Genomic DNA, 21,480 nt, shown 5'->3' with positions numbered 1-21,480 from the left:
GAGATAGGCAGGCTTAGACAGTGCAATTGTACAAAATACTAGAACGTGATACTTGACTTCCTCTTTTCATTGTCAGCTTTGCAGAACTCATTCTTCTGCTTTACATTCAGATTTTCTTGTAGTAGCTGCAATTATAGAGCATTGCTAGCCACACACATCGGTTCTACATCATTTCTCTTCAGACTCAGATGGAATTTCTGATTTTAGCCAAAAGCTTTTGCTTACAGCAGACCAAAAAAACGTTGTTCTTTTTTAATCCAAGTTACTGTCATACTTCTGATTGATGTCTGCATGTTGCTAAAGATGAAATCAGAAAAAACATGTTTGATTATATTACAACCTATTTATAATGAACAGAAAGTTCTAGTCTTCCCTATCATTTCCTTTTCAATTAATTCCCAAAAACATTAAGAGATGTCTACACCCTGTTTAAATTTTCATATCATTGAAATATTGAAATGATCCGATAACTATGTAGGAACTACAATATTACAGGGAGAAGACATTCTTTTGTTTCTTTTGTGGCTTTAGATGTTGCTATAAAGGCTCAGTTGACACGATCCTTGAAGCCTTCTGAGGAAATTGGACCATCACACTACACAGGCTCACACCAGTCTGCTTAGCTTTGATAAAATATGTTTCTGCCTCCCAGTCACTGTTTTATAGAACCTGATCCAATTATGTTTCTCCCAGTGGCTAGGTGGAGGGGGGGCAATGTATATAGAGAGGTGGAGGGGGGGCAATGTATATAGAGAGGTGGAGGGGGGGCAATGTATATAGAGAGGTGGAGGGGGGGCAATGTATATAGAGAGGTGGCCATGCTTATAACTAAACTCACATTGGAAAATGGAGGCAAACACCAACTGATTGAGATGAGAGGTCAGCAATGGCGGCCTCCATGTTTTCTTATACAAACACAAACGTTGCAGTCTACTTTGTTTTTTTTCTGAACTACAAGCTTTATTGGTGCCAGATAGGTCAGACAGACATTCACTCCCTTGTCAGACTTGACACTGCTCACTGATATGTTACACCCAATGGGCTTAATTATAAGAGGCCCATTGGTTGAAACGTGTCATGGGGGCCAAGTCACATCTGACAAGGGAGAGAATGTCTGTCTGACCTATCTGGCACCAAATAGGTTTCTTGCAGTTCAGCCTTCCAGTCCTTAAATGTGGCGGCTGCATTAGTTGCACACATTTCAGGCTCAGAACTTTTTAGCAAGTACAGAAAATATCTGTTGATTCTGCCAGAAGCGCAGTTTCCTTGTCACTTCCTGTGAGCTGACCTGGAAGTATTAAAACAATGTTATTCGATTGGTGTACAATAATAACCCCATCATACCCCTTGTAATGGAGATGAAAAATGCACATCTGTTTTAACTCCAGCCCAGGTAACAGCCATTGCTTCCTCCTGAGACACGGTTGAGGAGTGAGCATAGTCACCCATTCTTTGCCATTATGTGGATGTCCCTGCACAGTCACAGGTTGCGTCACCTGGGGCTAGGCATAGCAGCAAAGCGCCCTGTCAGACTTCAGGCTCAAATCCAAGGAAAGCTCTTATAGGCTCCTTCTTGGCTCTGAAGTGTCATAGATGAAGGGAAGCCTGGGTGATCCTCCCCTGGCCCTGCATAAATGCCACCTAAATCTAAGGGCTAGAGGTGGTAAGAGGGGTATTATTTACTGCTGCCGAGGGATGGTTATGTATGAAAAAGGGAGAATGTATAGTTGGGGGAGGGTGGTGCCCTGATTGGGGAGGTTATTGCAGGTAGATTTTTTTTCTCTGCTGGGAGGCGATTGCTTTTTTGGCTGGGGGGCGGGTGCTGTGATGGGGATTTTGTTTTGGGGGGATTATTTCTTGGGTGTTTGCGGATGGGGTGTTTGGTTGGGGAAAAGATTGTGCTTTATTGAATTGGGGGAATGAATGGGGAGAGGTTTGCTTGTGGAATCTGTGCTTAGGGGGAAATTGTTTGCCTGCGGAGGGGAGGACATTTTTGTTGGGTGACTAAATTGGTGCAGTGGGGGTACTGTTGAACTCTGCAAGCAGGGCTGTAAGTTCCATATACAGGAAGAATGATTCAGTGGAGTAAAATATACACAGTGACAGTAACAACGGTAGTGCAATAAATGGGGTTTGTTACCATTTTTTAAGAGACTTTTTCAAACTAGCTAGATGTTTAATTGTGAATGTCACTGTTTGGGCACTCGGGTTCAAAAACTATGTAAATATCTGATTGGTTGTTGGGGGCGACTGTTTACTTTCCTTATATTTTTTTTTTTATTTTAGATTTTACAACCTGTTTAATTTTATGTTGTTATGTTTTATGCATATATCTGCGGTATACTAGTCAGATTATATGGTTTGGTGTGGTTTGTAATAGATGTGCAAACTATATAATCTGACTAGTGACTAGGGCAAAAAAAAAAAATTTGGTTCAGACAAAACAAATGAAAATAGTTTTTGTTTCGTCCCCCATGTCTTGTCAGTCCGTCCCTGCCTACACTGCAAGGGTTAAGTGCTTTTTTTATTTTATTTATTGTAGTCCCTAGAAGAAAACGTTAATCACCGAAACCTCGAAGCTTGCCGATGTCTGTCACAGAGCTCCCTCCAGTCCGTTTCCTTCTCTGCTGTAGCAATATGTCCCTCTCAGCGTCTTCACATCCAATACACAGTGTATTGGACATGACGACTTAAGGATCCTTAGACCACTGCAGCAGAGGGGAGAGACACTGGAAGGACCTGTCTAAGAGCAAGCTGGCTCAGAGGATCAGGTGATATCTATTTTGCTCCGTAGACCTGGAGTTCTGCTTTAAAATAAAATTTTAAAAAGCCTGTCACGCCTGACCCAACCTAATAATGTCTGGGGCCAGATCAACTATCTATAGCATTTAGATTGTTCTGTGGCTTGCAGCCTCATCATCTTTACCACCACACACTGATCATTTGTTTATTGATCCCATACTTCCTCAAAAACAAACACAAAACACCATTGTAGTACTCTAGCAAAATACTTTATTATTTTTTTTTTTGTTTTTTAATGGCAGAACATAAGTGGATTTTCTCTTCAGTAAGCCAGGATATCTGTGGTACAAGAATAAAGAATTGTTTTAACACATTTCCAAAGACATTACAAAAAATAGGCCAATGTCCAGAAAATCATCTCCATTTACAATTGAGGGGGAGGAAAAAAAAAAAAAAAGTTACATAAATCCCCTCTACACACAGGGAAAAATATATATAGAATTACAGTTTCTTTTAAAATCTATTAAAAAAGTAAAAAATATACAGTCAGAATCTAAGTCAATATTTTTATATAAAACTGTAAACGTTTATTTACAGAGGAAGTGTAGTTGTCGGAGAAACATAGAATCGGCAGCTAGTCAGCCACTAGGAGGCAGATTATCCGCACTGCCCAGTAGGTGGGTTATATGACACGACTCCGCTGCCAATGGAAAGGGTTCAGTGCACTTCCATAGTGACTAACTATTCCCTACCCCTGTCTGCTTTCTATTTAACCCTCCCTAGAAAGACTCTTATTGCTAGAAGTATTCATGAACAGAATGAGGAAGTATGAATTGAAATGAATGGAGCAAGTGCCAGAAGAACTCACAATCACCCAAGTCAGGTGCACAACACAAAGTTTTCACAAAAATACTTGAAAGTCATATGTAATATTAGTACAAGACAAGCGATTACACTCTCCATGGTCATCACATTACTTGTGTAGCATAGCACATTGGAAACACTTGTAACTGAGTGTCCAGCAATGAGTTATTAGGGGGCTTCTACACCCATGTGCAAATTTGTACTGATCCTGGCGGTTTTTGTCCTGCAAGTAGATGCAGACTACCATGTCCATGCTATTGTGAGTACTCTTCTATAGGACCTTGTGGCTGGCTGCCTCATTTGGCGTATCAATTATTTCATCTGGTTTTGTTTTTTTTATCCCCGTCCAGGAAGGACTTCCACCCATTTCTGCAGAAAACTAGAAGGAAACTAGAAGGATGTCATCGCTGACCCTTCTTCAGAAACATACAACGTAACTGTTATATTGCCTGGCTGCCATACTGTGTATGACTAACCCACAGAAGCATGTTTGCTGGCTGCATGCTTGTTCTAGGTAAGTGATTAAACAAGGAGTTAAAGTCAGGTAACCAGCAATTTCTAATTCAGTTCTGCAAAGGCAGCATCAGTATTCCCATCAATACAGGTTGAATGTGGCCTTAAACAGTACACAGTAATACATTACCAACATAGGCGCTCTATAGGGGGTGTATCTACCGGTGTACTCTGTAGACACAAAATTCACCTACCTCTCATAAAAAATACAACCACCAAAATATCCACCCCACTAAGAGGAAGCTAAATTCTCTGCTACTCCACACCCAGCCATTGTTCAGTCCTGCTGATAAACAGAATTAGACTAAACCCATCTAATATCAATGGGTACCCTTAAAAGAAAGAACGAAAGGAAAAAAAAGAATGATGAAGTAACTTCATTCACCAACCATTAATTTGAGAGCAAACCTCTAGGCCTCATGGGTCAGACAGTTTTAGGGATCCCCTGACAGACAAAATGACTGTCTGCCTTTGAGGACTGGAGTTGTGCAGCCCTGTTAGAATGTGATAGTGCAGCTTACAGGCGCCACGTCTCCTGGTGACCAAGACCTTTCAGTGCAGGATAATGGCTGAAGGAAAATAAATCTCAACAGCGGCAGCATTACATGTGATCCTCTGGCCACCAGCTAGCTTCAGAAGATGCAAGAGGACAATATGTTTATTAAAAAGGAGAATAGAATGTATGGAAAATGTAACCAAGGATAGTATTGTGGAAATGTGTTCAGTTACATGAACACTCAGCACTGGTGGAACGTGTACCAGACCCATTTAATAGACTGTTCAAGTTTCTTAGAGGAAAATCACCCAAATACCAATATAAATCAACTTTATATATATAAAAAAAGAAACATTTGCCCCTTCATTGAAGTCCTCATAGTGAAAATGCATCTTTAGAACAGCTAATATGGGACAACATAGGAATATTTCAGATGGCTTTTTATCAGCTTGTCATAACACATAAAACTAGTACAGGTGTAGCAAAATATTCACACACGCGCCACATCATTGGCTTTCATTGGAGAATTACTTCAAGCCATATCTTTCCTTAAAGGGGAAACCCGGCTTTTTCTAAACGGTCATTCTCTATTTTCAATTTAGCAATAGCGAGTACTACTAAAAACTAGCAGGCTGTCCAAAGAGGACAAGTCCACTAAAAGAATATGACTGATTGGGTTATACATACTGCAAGCGCAGTACTACACATAAGGCTATGCCAACAACAAGGCATAAAAAAACAAAAAACTGAAAATATCAAGTAGTTAAAAACAGAGTCAGGACATTTCATCCATAAAAGGCCCATAGAACGCAGCTTAGAAAGTACGAGGTTTTATCTGAAAGTCTTTTTTGTAAAGAAATATAAAGAGACTAAAATACGGCCTACATACAGACAACATGATGTGTCAACAAACAGCCACTGAGCGAGTGGTCAGCGCAAAGCTCTAGAAGGGACTTGACTTCTGTTCTTTCTTATGTTTCTGCTCCCTATAAACTATGCTGTCTCTGCAATGAAAGCATTCACGTCATGGCTTTCATTTCACTCAATTCTGCTGAAGACTTTATAGGGTATGAAGGCATTCTGTGATTGGGTGAGAGGAGATCACATGACTCTATTCTCACCCAATCACAGAATGTCTTGTATTTAGTAAAAAAACACAAAAACCACCAAGGGTTTTGTGAATGGCCGAGGAGAGAGAGGAAGGGGAAGCGAGAGAGACGTTACATTTTTCTGTACTCTCACAGTACAGTAAAACTGGGCTACAGACGCTCACGAATTACAGGTCAGTGTCAGACATAATAAAAAAAATATCCCCAGCCACCCTACGGACATGTTTTTTGGCCCTTTCCCAATTTTTTTTTTGGGGGGGGGGGGGTCCACTTTTAAGTACTGAGTAAATGTATTTGGTCAAACCCCATATTTTGCTTAACGGACCTGTCCTAGACCCTTATAAAGTGTATGTCAAGACAAAAAAAAAAAAAAAAATGGAGGACATCTCTCAAATACATGCACATTCTTCCAGGTTTTATCCTTTTACACACATTACAAATACAAAAAAATAACTGTTGATGTGCCAGAAATATAGTGCGCTCCCACAAGACAGTATGGCGTCAGTCCTGCTTACTTCATTTCTGATGGACGACAGACCTCCCCTCACCCTGCCCCATGCACAGGAAGAGAGTAGAGAAGGTCATCAGCTTACAGGATCTCTGGCAAAAAACAGATATCTTTTCTACTCATAAAACAGATAAACACCTCATTTCACTGGTATATATAGCATACCAAGAGGGAACAAATGAGAAGTTCTGGGTTAGGTTTCACATACAGACGTGGAAAGCACCCAAGAATGGCTAAGAACACAATATTAAACTATGATCTGAATCCTACTGAACATCTATAGAAAGAGCTGAAACGTACAGTCTGGAGAAGTCTTCCTTCAGACCTGAAACAGCTAAAAAGAGCCAAATACCGTGGCAGGTGAAGAAGTCTCACCGAGAGGTACAGACATTGTTAGCTTGCAGTGATGGCCCCCAAACGTTGTGCTACAACATATTAGGTTAAGCGTCTCATTTTGTGTCCATGTCATTTTGAGATTTTATTTAAAATATTCTGTTGAATCAAAAATCAAAGTCTGAATTCTATTAAACAAGAAACAATGACGAGTGCCAATTACATGTCAGTTTCAAGTCTTTTCCGAGAAAACTTTTTTTTTTTTTCCATTGATGGGTACCAACAAATGTGTCCATGTCTGTACGCCAAGTTCCTCTAGTCGATTCCACCTGTGAGGCACCTACACACATATATTGAGTCAATAAGCCAATCTCTTAATACACCACTTGGTTTAGGTAACATTACAAGTAAGGTTCGTGTGGCACTGATCCGTAGTCTACAAAGGCACAATTGGTGGCATTTATGTAAAGTGAAGAGAAATACTGTACAACTGGGCCGCATCTGCATTCTATATGTCAAGGTAACCACTGAGATCATTACCAGATCAAAAGACAGTTCTGGGGTCTATGGAGCACCAAACCACCAGGGGGGCTTCTCTACCACCACTACCACCTGCTAATCTCAGTGGGAAAATGGTGATTGGGCGTGTGTTGTATATTGTTAGCTAATCGCTGTAGTTTCGGCCTCAGATTAGCCAGGGTGTCTTGTGCCAACCTCCAGAGGTATAAACATGCATTCTCAGGTAACAGGTATGTGAATCTATGTATGTTACAATGAATCCAAATCTTGTTCTTCTATACACAGAAGAACTCGGAAATCATGTCACACAAGCACTTCTCAGAAATAGTGACAAGTCGCTGAAAGAATATCGCTTTAATATCTTGCAGCCTACATTGAACGGAGGTATCATTTCTGAAACTGTGTTGGTGACCTACACATTGGAGGGGCAACCCAAAAACTGGTCAATGACTACTTTAGAATCCTGCTGCCGGCACCTAGGGAATTGATCAGCTGCACTTACACCAGTACAAATAGTATCCGGTCCTCTCATTCCCTTGCAATAAAAATAAATGTAGACACCATAGTGGAAGGATCAGTAACAAGTGGTGGGCCAGCACCAGTGATCTACTAGGTCATACAATACACAATGTCACAGACGACTGATGGTATCTTAATGAGGGCAATGTTCAACACTTGGCTTCTTTATAGAACAAATGAGATACAGAACACTACAATACTCAATCTTTGCATAGTTATCTATCAAGACATAATCATAAACTCATACATGGGTTTAGGGAACAGGACAAAGCTCACAGACAGAAAGGTTTACCACTGACCACGATTAAATCAACTGTTACACAGGTACACAGAAACACCAATTAAAGCAATTACATGGAATTGTTTTTATTTGGTGCAAGTGCCTAATATCAGCGTCCTGCATAGAAACAGTTCAGCTTTACTGTGGACAGAAAGACAAAGAGGGAGCCGGGATTACTGGCAAGCCCACACAGGCTGTACACATGGGAGGCAGCATTTTGGGGGCCGTGACTGACTGCATTTATTTCACTTTTTGTTTTCACGTTTCCCCTGGAGTTACGCTTTAATGCCAGAACCTAAAAAGTTATACTGGCAGCCTCTGCTCTTCGCAAAAACATGGGCAGGGGCATTGGGGTTAAATGCAGCCTGCTCAATGCCCGTGACTGCTCCCCACTTGTCAAAAGCTAGGTTTGGTTGTAACAGTGCTTCCCAACGCCATTCCTCAAGGACTACCAATAGGTCATGTTTTCCTTACTTCTAGGCAACTGCAAAGTGGTGTCAATTCACCATTTGTAAAAGGAACACTAACCGTTCTACCGGCGACTCTGAATCGGATATCGGTAAAACATGACCTGTAAAGCCCCCCTAACACTGGCTGAAACACACTACAAGATGACATCCATGATGAACTTTCTATTACAAAGCTGTTACAGCAATTCAGGTAATTTGCTTAGTGATGATGTATAGAACCTAAATGAAGAATGGAAGTGTGTGTGCAATTATTATAATATATATTATTTATTATTTTTATTTCCACACACCCTAATCATACTGACTTTCCACATAAGAAAGCCGCCCAATTGATCTAACACATCTTCTGCTTACATCACTTGTACAAAGTTGGTTTGAATAAAAGTGGGGTGTGGGGCATTTTCCACCTGTTGGAAAAAATGTAATGCAGGCAGAGCTATACAGAGCCACAGCGAATGGAAAAAGAACAGGACACTTCAGGGAGGAGCACCCCGAGATTCAGGAAAGTGGGGGGATGATTGGGGAATGTGACCATGTTTCATATTACACCCAAACATGGCTCACAAAAGGTAGACTATAACTTTAGAACAAAAATGTAGTAAGCGCACTACTCTGGCGGTGGATGGAAGCGTTTAAGTAACTGATGGTAGGGGGCGTGCTGCCTCCTCAATACAGGTATTTCTGTGTGTACATATACTTAATGGGGCATTAGCGCTTCATTGTCCAGTTCCCCTTTAGAGTATAACTTTGAAAGCCTATGGGGGATTTCTAAGGACAATGGAGCCCCCTGTGTAAGCTCTGGGTCTTCCACTGTTATTGCCTGAAGGCCTTACGTCCATGAAAACTACAATATTTTTTTGTAGTGGCTGTAGTGCAAAACCAGATAATAACAGCAAGTGGTGATGCAGGTAAAATCTGGAAACTTTAGCTCACAAGTTTAGGGTAAATCAAAGAACTATAAGCAGTTCTTATTATGTATTAATATGAGGAGTCCATAAAGGCAAATTTCCAGTTTTTATGGAAACCCCTTTAAAAGGTACTCTTTGAAACTATTTTCCTAACCTAACAAATCGAAGAGATTAGTAGCAAATTAAGAAAAACTATGACATGTTATGGGAGAAAACAAGCTGTTGCTGGACTTCAACTAATGGAACTCTGCTACTGGCAATACCTGGAACTCTGCTACTGGCAATACCTGGAGAGCCAATACTGCAGGACATCGTATCCAGAAGAGATGCACGCTCCGCTGACCTGACACCTATCTGGGGTACACACACTGGGGACATCAAGCAATGGTTTACAAAACTAAAAGGACAAATGGAAATGGTAACAACTGAATTGGTTCTTTGCTGCTAATGACCCATCATTTCCCACACAGTGCTGAGAAAATAAGGCATTTGTAGCGATAGGAAGAGGGGCTCTGCCATCATCTATGACAGAGGCAGGCAGTGGTGAGCAAAGACCGAACCATGCTCCAGGCATTATTAGCGGTCTACAGAGGGTAGGGAGAGAAGCATCAGGACATACAATGTTCCAGCCTCAGTGACAATAGCATCTCAATGGCACAGGTTTTTGGTCCAAATGTAAATTACATTTTAGTTTTTCCATTTGTTTAATAAAAATGTACTAAAAAAGGTTCTTAAAACCATTGTGAAAAAAAAAAAAAAAAAAAAAAAAGAAACAGGCTTGGTATCAATGGTTCCCCAATAGCTCATCCAAGTCATTCATCCACTCTTCCGAAGTCCTATTTTTGAGTAAGGAGTCCAGCAGATCAGTATCACCTGACAAATTTTGTAAGCCGCTGTTACCAGACTGTCCGCCATACCCAAAGGGCAAGTCCTGACCTGTTGACCTCACCTGGTAAGTTTGATTACAGTGAAGTGCAGCCCTGTTGGCCATTTGCTGACCTGGGTTTTGGCTAAACGCCGTCAGATCTGGCACTGCCTGGTTCATCACTGGTAATACCTGCTGATTAGGTGCTGGCTGTTGACCGGCAGGATTTGTCCTTTGCTGTGAAGCTATGTTTGGCATCATTTGGGCAGGGACGGAACTGTTTAATGAGGTCATAGGTCGACCAGCTCCTAGACCAACTTGTGGCATGCCCTGGGCAAACTGTTGGTTTGACATTTTGTGATGATTTTGCTGGAGATGAAAGCTTGCACTGGCAGAACTGAAGGGACCCAAGCCATTATTTCCTTGGGCCTGACTGTTTATATTTTGCATGCTTTGATGTTGCCATCCTGGGTTTTGTGATGACATCGTAGCAGGCATTCTTGGGATCTGGGCCTTTGCCAACGCAGGGTTCATCCCCCCTTTACTGTGTTGTGCTGCCAAGGCTGGATTTGCCATGGGATTTGGTCCATAACCAGCGGGGAGCGGGTTCCCTTGACCCAAGCTTGGCTGCCTCTGCATTGGAGGCTGACCATTGGGCATGTTACCCTGTGCTGTATGATTTGGGACCATCTGCGCGAGACTTGTTCCCATGCTGTACATTCCTCCCCGCTGCACTGTCTGAATGTTAGGGTACTGGGAGACTGCTCGCTCTTGAGGCGTTGAAACAGAAGATAGAGTTGGGACAGATGCGTGTCCACCTCCCATGTGAAGCATAGGCTGTGACTGTGGAAACATGCGTGGACTTCCAGAATTTGGATGGTTCATATTAGTTACACCAGGCATGACTGAAGATGACCCTGAGACACAAGCAAAATGATGAGATTAGTTTATTCACTTGCAACAAAAGGTACAGAATACTTTTACTAAAAAGAATATCTGAAAACAGTGCATCGTGTTCCCGATAACCAGCTTAAGGATATTACCAAAAAAACGAAACAAACATAAGAGCGCAACTGTTCTGCAAAGTTCAGGTGTACATTTATATTAGAAAGCCCTCTATGGGCTCCTCACTCCCCTGCTAACTATTATACCCAAAGACTCGCTTTTAACCGCTTGGCTCTTTGCCACAGCGCAAGGTTTACATGTGAGCGTTTATAAGCTGAACAGGAGAGCCAGGCAGTGTAAAAGGGGTCTGAGCTGTATCCTACGGTCTGTCTGTGGGTGTAATAGATTGGGTGTGGGGAACCTGAACAGTGTTTTTAGTATAGAAGTCACCTGTACAATAACTATGTTGTGGGGGGTTTTTTTCTACAATGTCCTTAAATTAGTTACACTGCAGTATAGCCCACTTGGCTGTCAATGTCCCCGCCGACTTGTACTTTCTTCCCCCCCTAGTATCAAAACCTAGAAATGTGCAACTTTCACAACTACATGATACAGAGATGGCAGAAAGTATTTTCCTAGGGCTTGCAATGGAAATCAAACCATAACAGGTACAAACATTGATGAAAGGAATATGCAATCTATGAAAAAAAGAAACGAGGTTAAGAAAGAGCATACATGGAAGGATGGCACTCATTGTTCTAATGGAAAGCATTCACACCACAATATTACTGTGATACGCCGGTAGCACCAACAACATGACTCCACTATCTGACTGTGAGCTGTTCCTATAGACATGGGGAGGACTACTAAATAGAAATTCAAATAATTTATGGTTAGCCATCTGTATAATAGTAGCCATATGTGTGCCAAAAAAAGGTAAACAATTCTGTTACATGGATCCAGCAAAACATTTCAGATAGGGTCCAGTGTTTACAATGTCATGTTATAGAATTGTTTAAGCTGTATTCACAATGGCGGCTGTGCGTTGGCCATCACAGTTCTGATGCGCTGATCTCAGCACATTGCACTGTTCACCTTTTCTCTTTAAATTGAAAACTCGTGACATTTCATTAAGTTCTCTGGGTGCAGTGCGGTTGTACCGTGTCATGGTCCACTGTGCTGAAAGAAAATACTGCATGCAGTACTTTTTTCCATCACACACCACCGGAAAGTATTGCGTTGCGGTGGTGTGAATTGTGCCCATCTGTGGCAAGGCAAATTGCCTTGTCTTGTGCCCACACTAAAAAACAAATAGCCAGCACAGCCCCAACACATTCAGTGTGAATCAAGCTTTAGGGTTAGTTCACACCATAAGCAGTGTGTTCCGGTCCGATTCTGGCCAGAGCGCACTGACTCGCATTGCGACCAGCTCCCTTTTGCCGGGCTGGAGGGGGCATGGTGGGCCATTGAAGTGAATGGCACCGTATCCACGCCCTCTGGCCACAATGCGATCGCCTGCACGGGATCGCAAGGAACATTGTGCCTGCAGTGCGATGAAATGCTGCAAGCACTATTTTGATTGCACCGGACTGCAGGCACAATGTGCCTTGCGATCCCATGCGGGCGATCGCATTGTGGCCAGAGGGCGTGGATACGATGCCAGTCACGTCAATGGCCCGCCACGCCCCGTCCAGCCTGGCAAAAAAGTGAGCCGGCCACAATGCAAAGCAGTGCATTCTGGCCAGAACACACTGCTTATGGTGTGAACTAACCCTTAGTCATCCTGCAAAGTAAGCATAAGCCATAAAGGGCAAGCTGTGCACAAAGGATTACCTAGTTTTACAATTGTACCATTTCCGGAAATAAGGTTATATGGATTCCTGAAAATGCTGATGCAAATACATGTTTTTACAATACAAACAGCTGCCATTTAAGCTAAATGCACAGAAAAGATTTCTTGGGATTTTTGCAAGGATGCCTTCCTAAAAAGGTCAACATGGCCTTACACTTCTATATTTTTATTCAAGAAATGATATCAACATATATACAATAGAAAAGTATATGAAATGCTCGATGTACACTGTTTGCAGCATTTTCTGTGAGCATAGGGAGGACTGATGCTGCCCTCTTGGGGGTGAGAAGATAACAGCCTGGGCATCATTCAGCTCTGGAGAGAAGCAGCTGTCAGGATCAGACAAAGACAAAAAGTGCAACACTATGGCATGGACGGGGCGAGTACAAGCATTAAAGGCAACTTTTGATGTCTTAAAGGTAAAATGTATGATTGATAGAAAAAATATTCTCTACAGGCCCTTTAATTTTATCCTAATTAAATATACCTCCAAACGCAGAAGCTGTTGTACGCCGCCCAACAAGTCAGCAGGTGGGTATCCATAGAAAAGCGCGCATGCTCTAAGCTGAAAAGAACACCTCAGCGCTAGCGCGTCTTTAGAAAACCCAATTGCTGACTTGCTTGGTAGCATATAGCAGTGTCTGCGTCAGAAGGTGAGCTCAGACAAGATGAGAGGGCCGAGGTGGGAACACTCATTCATGCTCATTCTGTAACTTCCACCCAATACACTATACTCCATAATACAATTCCCCACTTGCTGCCAGGGAGGAGGGTGGGGAAAATTGTTTTGTGAGATGCTGAACATGTTGGACATCAGTTTTTTTCTACTTAATTATAAAAGCCTAAACATTTTACATATCTAAAAAAACAAAAACAAACTGGTTTAAGACCCCACCTGGAAATGGACCAACTGGCTGTTGTGGATAGGAATTTTGTGGCTGGTCCTGATACTGCGGGGGAGGCCTAGTGAGGTGCCGCTGCAGCTGCTCCTGTTGGTGTCGCTGCTTCTCCTGTACAAAATATAATCAAATATAGAGAATTAATACAAATGTCATAATACGGCTAACCAATCAGTGCTTAGAAATAAGTGAAGCATTTTCCTTGACTTACTGCTAAACTGGAGGTGACCAAACTGGAAAAGCCACAAGAGTAGCAAAGGAGTAAAAAATAAATAAAAAATAGCTTGGCTTATCTTTATGGATATAGATCTCCTATAGGTCTCCTTTTATCAATGTGTCACTAGCTCACCCCAAATCACTACTGGAATTACATTGTCAGTTCTCAATGAACACGTGCACTTCAACTCTGAATGTTCGAGACCAGGTAGGTAAACTCCGGCCCTCCAGCTGCAGTGCATCTACAAATCGCATTAGGCATTGCAAGACTGACAGCCACAGGCATGACTCCCACAGGTAGATGCATGATGGGATTGTAGTTCCCCCCACAGCTGGAGTTTGCCTACCTCTGCTGTAGACCTTTAACCAAATGTTAACCAAAACCTATGCACCAGTCTTTGGTCCTCTCTCAGCTGAGGGGAGGTCCAGCCAATCTGAAGCCTCACCTTTTGGAGGTCACATAACCAAGTGTCACAGCATTTGTTTATATAAGCAGTACTAAAAAGAAAACCCAAAGTAAGATTTTGGCCAGGAAAGACAAGTAGCTCTAGTTTTATGTATATTTATTGACTCCGGCAAGACTTAAGATTGCTGGATGAATAATATATACAGGTCTGCTTTTGCTCAGCAGTGTTCTGATCGTCAAGCCAGTGTTCTGGCCTGCATGGAGCAAGAGAACCCAGTGTTCATGACGATTTTATATTGCTGCCTATACTGAAGAGCAGTCACAAACCTGAGTCTGACAGTGCCATATTCTTTGTTAAAATACATAAAAAGAAGGAGTACCTGTTCTGCCAGGAGCTGCTGCTGCTGCTGTTGCCGCTGCTGTCCAATCAGATATTGTTTTTGTTGTTCCAGAATTAACTGCTTTTGCTCTCTCTGTTTCTGCTGTTCTAGAAGCATTTGCTGCTGTTGCTGCTTTAGGACAGCTTGCTGTTGGCTGCTCAGATAAGCTGCATTTGCATGATTACTCGCCATGGACACTTGTGGCGGCTGCGATACAACACCTGCTCCTCCCACAGACACCGGAACACGGACCACATTTGCCTGTGGATTCTGCTCCTAGAAAAGATCCAGAGAACAGAACATTATCAATTCAATTATGTGAGCAGAAACGTGACCTTGCCAGCTTCGTGCGTGCGTGCACTTTGAATACCTCATCTTTATTCTTAATTGTCCCTGTAAGGTGCGCAGAAGATTAAGTTGCCAGTGATAGCTGTTTTACCGATACATGGAAGTTTCAGACAAGGAACCTTTAGGCCCCATTCACACCTATATTGTGCAACTGGCTATTCCTGCCGCTGCAATCCCTAATCTGACGTTTAGAAATGGCAGCAGTCACCCATTCATGTTCATGATTGGCGACAGCCGCTGCATTTGAACACCAGCACACCGCATGTGATCGTATGTGATACAATTACACGTGGTTAGGCATCACTATCCCTGGACGCACGATTGATTAATCCAGGGAGAAGGATTGATTCCGAACCACATGTAATCATATCATATATGATAACATGCGATATGCCGGCGTTCAAACGCAGCGGCTGTCACCTGATCATTAACTTGAAAGGGGGACAGCTGCCACTTTAAACTGCAGATTAGGGATTCCTGCTGGGAAATGCAAGTCCCTGAGGTGTAGCCCACCCTACACGTGATTAGATGCTTTTATACGCAGTTAAAAAGCTTTTGTAACCACATATCTATGCGGCTAATGAATTGCAACAGGCATATTCACACGTTGCGTCTAGATGCAATTATCTGCAGTCAGTTTATCTGCGCTTTCAAAAAATGGAAATCAGGTGCATCTAGGAATCAATTTGAATTTCCAAAACACACAAACATGTTTCGATGCTAGGATTCGGTACCAAGTGCATCTAAATGCATATGCATGTAAACATGCGTCATTTAACGCATCTAGAAGAACAAACCGCATCTAGTCTGACAGATTTCCCTCTACATATAGAGGACAAAAAGAAAGTGGCAATGAAGCCTCAGCCTCATCATTCTGCTCCCAGCCACCAGCAGAGGGAGCATTCCAATACAAAGGTAATCTACTTGCTTCCCTTACGCTCCCTCTGCTGTTGGCCAGGAGCAGCTGCTGCAGGAACAGTGATGGAAACACTGCTGGAGAGCAAGTTGTCTTAGATTTCTATCAGCAGAACAGCTACCCCTTGCTACTGACATTTCTACACAAGCTGCAAGGCTAGTAGGTATAAATACTAAAGGGCTTCTTCACACCCTGGTCGGACCAGATCTGCAAACGTGGTGCAGTGCGTATTTGACACATTCCGTTGAGTTTTATTTGTAGTTAAAAATTGGCTTTCAGGTGCAGCCTAATGCGTTTGCATACCTTTTTGATGCGTTTACATACGTTTTGGCACATTCCAGACCTATAGAAAAAAAGGGGGGGGGGGTATGCAGCATTTTTTCCCCCTGCACCAGGACTAAACTGGTGTGAACAGGGCCCAGAAATACCATAGGAATACATTGGGATGCATTTCAAGTTAGGACAAAAACCGTTCTGGTCTTGACATGGTGTGAACAAGCCTTGAAAGTATACTTATTCTTCAATCAGATGCAATGGTGTATCCAAAGCCACGTTTTATTTTCCCTGCATGCCCTGAAGCTGCATTTTAGCAGCACTATGCAGAAACAAAAAAAACGGCTACAAGCCAGTAGTATATACAGCTTATTCACTTGCAGGAATGCTGACAAAAAAAGTGAGACGGGTGATTTCACATAATGTTTAAGTGTTCAAGTTCTTCTAAAGCTTAGTGAATTCCTTGTAATAAAGTAAAGAAAAAAAGCACATGTGAAGCGGGGAATGGCTGGCACCAACGTGCAATGTCTGCGAGTACCAGCAGACTCGGAGGCACCATGAAGAGATTAAAGTGGCAAGTTTTCACGTCATAAGGCCGTGTCCATAATGCCACTTTTACTCCTGTTTATTAAGAGGCCAGCAGTGTTTTCATGGAAACTTCTAACAGCTGAATGAATGTAAACCATCTTTATCCAAGCAAAACCTTTGTTACGTAGGGTCTACACTGATTCTTTTTTTTTCTTCTGTTCAACCTGATATTTGAACACGGTCTTACTCTGGATGAAGGCAAATTCAGTAAAGCTGGGATCCCACACTAAGGCCCCGTTCACATTGAGCGGTTCGCAAATCGCGTGTTTGTCGCGTGTTTGCATTTTGCGCGATATCGCGCAAATGCTTGCATTGAGCAAGCTTGAATCGCGGCTAAATCCGCTCCAAAAAGGGTCCTGCTGTAGCGACACATGACCCGCGACAGCAGGACCCTTTGCCCCATTGAGAAGCATTGGAGAACGATATCGCGCGGTAAATTGCCGCGATATCACGGGAATTACCGTGCGATAAATCGCTCAATGTGAACGGGGCCTAAAGACGCCCAGAAAAACGTGCCATTTTTTATACTGCCAGGACTGCTATTAGGCTGGGGATACACGGATATTTTTTTCAAAAAAGATGCAGACTGAACGAAAAACAAAACAAAAAACAGATTCCTCTATTTACGCTGAATAACATGGATGGATGGATGGATGGATGGATGGATGGATGGATGGATGAATCTCCTACTGGGAACCTTGTATTCTAGCAGCGGCACTACACGAATGGTGCTTGTAGCCAATCAGATTCGGCCAAAGAATTTCTTCTAATGACCGACTACTGCCAAAGGAATGGGGTCACCAACGGTTCAAATTTCGGCCAATTCCTGCTGAATCAGCCGACGTTCCTGCTGTAAATAAAGAACACGGCCACATGCGTGTCTTAGCAAATATATTATGGCACACAGTGTTCCGATTGGTGTATGTATGGTGCACATCCGCTCTCATGCACACAGAAAACAGAGCAGGGGTCACTGGTGTAGCACACAGCACTGCCCTCAAACTATAGGAAGGGTCTGTCTATTAGAGAGAGGCAACCTGTAAATGATAGTGCTAGGGCTGACCGACACTGGATTTATCCTAATAATATCTAACACTAGATGCTGGAAACTGGAGAGATTCAAACATAACACAATAAAACACATACTTACTGCTAAAAAGAAGCAGGTAAAGAAAAATACAGTTAACCTTCAAGACTCTGCTGAAGTCAGCCAACTATTGTACTGCAATGGCAGCTTTAGGTCACATGACCCAGAACAAACACAAGACCTGCATATTACAGCTGATGGTGAATCATATGTGAAGTTTATTACACCTATGGTTCCTCCCTCCCTAATGCATACCAAATGAGTTACTGCAGAACCAGCTGTATGGAAATTGGAATGCTTTCAGCAGTATAAGAAGCTGAAAAAATAAAGCACTACACTTTATACTATCAGCATCTCATTTTCCATCTGAAGAGATGTACAAGAATGAAACATTCAGATACTCTATATTCGAGCCACCTTACCTGTCCGTGCGACACCAGTGGCCTGTAAGGAATTCCAGCCTTTTGTTTCATCAAGAACATCTGACTCTGCTCCTCAGTCATAGGAGGCATTTGCTGCTGTTGCTGCTGCTGCTGTTGTTGCTGCTGCTGTTGTTGCTGCTGCTGCTGTTGCTGCTGCTGCTGCTGCCGTCGCTAAGTGATCATTGCATTCTTGTTCTGCGCTACCACCCCAGGACCACAGTCAGCCTCATAGTGTGAGAGAGGTATCGTATTGCCATAGTCCAGCATAGGATTTGGACCTGGAGCTTGGTTGGGGTTTAAATTGTTCGAAGGTTTATGACCAATCATAACAACATGATTGGGCTGCATATAGCCGCTTCCACTACGAGGGGAGCTCTTGTTCATATTGGGCATCATTAGTTTCTGGTTATTGAACTCTTGCTGGTAAACAGAAGGGCTGGTAGATTTCTCCAAGCTATAAGGAACCCCCAGCGGACTTTGTGAAGTTCGAGACGGTGGCCAGTTGGTCATCTGATTGGACTGGTGGACTTGTTGAGTCTGCGGTTGGTTTTGAAGCAACTGGTCCCGCTTTTGCTTTGCTGCAATCTGTTGAAGTTGGTGGGCTGAGGACATCTCTTTGGTAGTTCCAGTGTTCTGTCCAGACATTAATACATTGGGTAATGGTCTCGGCACATTTTGAGGTGGGTTTGAAGGCGGCAACGCTGCCTGATTGGAATTGTCTGTCACAGTCTGGGAAGATGGCTGGAACACAGGCTGGGAACCACCTATCACTGGAGAGGAGCTGCTAGTAGGCACTGAAGGAGCTCCAACAAATGGTCCACGTGACGTAGACCTTACCTGTGGAGACCCAAGAGACTCCTGCTCAAATGCTGCAGGAGAAAACTCTGTCTTCACATGAATATCCTGGGTCAAAGGTGTCTGTGTTGCAGAATTTAAAGCATCATTGTCCTTTTTATCCTCAAAGTCATCACTGAAAAGATCCTTCATATCTTCATCTGGTACAGATTTATTTAGTTCCTCTATGAGTTCCTTCCACTCTTGCTCATTCAGGTTTAGGTCAGGCATCAAATTGTTTTGAGACATGGAACCACCCACACCTGATAACATGCAAGGTAAGTCATCCACAGGTTCCTGCTTCATTTCTTTGCTTAAGCAAAGTGAGAACTCATCAGTATCTCCATTAGCATTTAGTTGTAGGCCTGCATCTGGAAGACACTTCTTTACACCATCCAGTCCAAGCGAATGGCTCCCATTTAACTGCAAAGAATCTCCACTTGGAGGTTTGTTGTCCAGTTGATGCAAGGGGGAAACTGGAGGCATCCCATTAGATGACCCAATCCCTCCTGTTAATCCATCTTCACGTCGAAGCTTCTTGGACACAGAAAACATGTCTCCATAGCCATTTTGTTGATCTCCGTTTTGAGGTGAAGCTGCACTGTCCAGCTTCCTTTTAACAGTTTCATGAAGCTGCTGAAAGAAAGAAAATGCAGGAAATTATGCATAAGCCACGCGTCAAAGATTTTAAAACAGAACAACGTTATTTAGATACAAAGTTTGAAAAGGATTTGATCCCGACTCTACAGTAGAATATTCTTATTCTAACTTTGTAGCCATTGCATACATTATAAATATCAAATTTGCACAGCTAAAGACCAAAATCTTTTCCAGCAAATAAATAACTTCGTGAAAAACTTCATTTGCTAAATAATCAATTTCTACTTCTTTTTGCATACTCTACAGAACTGAGGATTGAAGGCACCTGTAATACCCCCCACCTGACCACATAAATAACACAAATCAAATAAAACCCAGCGATACAACTTTCCCAAATGACCAGCAGGTGTCAGTGCAAGAAAAGTTTTTATGAGCGGCGATAGCACACAGCTACAGTGAACAGAAGCTCCACTCAAAGTGTCAGCCAAATAAATTCCACTGTGGTTACAGTGACCTTTTCAGATAAACGTGCAGTCCCTGCTCCAGCATTCCAGTTTTTATGTTCTTTAAACCAACTAACTTCCCCTTGACAACTGCGTCTATACATTTTACAAACATTTCTTCTCGAAAGATTTTGGAATATTTGTTCAATTAAAAGAATTTAAAACGTAATTTTTTTTTATTGGAAAGCATCAACAGGAAAGATGAGGTGACGTGTTACAAGCCATTATCCTGGGAACATACAGTCCGTTACCAAGTTTAACTGAACATTTTACAAGGACTTTGAAAAAGGAACTTAGCAGTTACAGAGAATGGTTTGCCCTTTTTTCTAGTGTTCTAATAGTGCAACCGAGTGAAATAAGAAGAGGGGCTGCTCTTTACCCAGATTTCAGCAGTTTACAATCTTCTTTGATAAGGTGTTAGCAATACACTGCAGACCAATTTAAAAAGGAGACTTATGAGGCAAGTGATTTTCACTCAGCCTCATAATCTGAGCCGACCTGCGACAATAAAACCGTCACAGGTCGGCTCAGTAGATTGGGAAGTGAGCGAACACATACCGCCGCTCGCTCACTTCTCGATCTAACCCTGCAGAGAGCGGTGACTGTCACTCATGGCTCCCTGCAGGGATTTCCCCCCTCCCCGGTCCGATCCTCCAGCACTGACTGGCGAAACTGATGGGGGAGGGGGCGAGCACAGCTGGCTCTGCCTCTGGATAGGCAAAGCCAGCTGTCAATCCCGCAGCTGGGTGGATCCAGACAGTATTATCGGGATCCGTCCCGGCTGCGGCGTCTCAATATATCGAGGTATACTGAGCTTTGGGTCACGGGAGAAGGCTAGTTTGTGTTCTCCCATGACCCTTAGGGGAACTATGGGGAAAAGCCTCAACCCCATTGTTCTCCTTTAAGCAGCCCCTTAAGTGCGTCACCATTTGCCGTCTGCCTAACTTCACCCACCGCATCTCGGTTTTCTGTAGCCTACCTTGGATTATCCTGTTCATTCTCTACATAGACCAGAGTGCTGAGACCACACTAGAAAAACTCTGCATGTGTCTCATCAGTGCACACAGAAAGAAGCTTGCAGAGGGAGCATGTGATGTTATTACTGTCACATCCGATCTCATTCATTCAGCTCAGAAACATGAAGG

At 42.8% G+C, this 21,480-nt stretch overlaps 1 protein-coding gene across 1 annotated transcript in view; it reads right to left on the bottom strand.

The window, feature by feature from the left end:
• Nucleotides 1-9,685: 9,685 nt before the first annotated feature.
• The window catches only part of MAML1 (mastermind like transcriptional coactivator 1), an 85,138-nt gene continuing 73,343 nt past the window's right edge, over nt 9,686-21,480 (bottom strand). The window contains 4 exon segments of the mRNA XM_018554431.1: nt 9,686-11,043; nt 13,759-13,873; nt 14,765-15,040; nt 18,399-19,868. Coding sequence (XP_018409933.1) covers nt 10,046-11,043; nt 13,759-13,873; nt 14,765-15,040; nt 18,399-19,868 — 2,859 coding nt within the window. The 3' untranslated portion in view covers nt 9,686-10,045.

This window comes from Nanorana parkeri, unplaced genomic scaffold (genome assembly GCF_000935625.1).
Source record: "Nanorana parkeri isolate BGI_ZX_2015 unplaced genomic scaffold, ASM93562v1 scaffold158, whole genome shotgun sequence".
Taxonomy (NCBI): Eukaryota; Metazoa; Chordata; class Amphibia; order Anura; family Dicroglossidae; genus Nanorana; species Nanorana parkeri.
The sequence above is the reverse complement of the archived record's forward strand: the minus strand, read 5'-3'. Positions and strand labels throughout refer to the sequence as shown.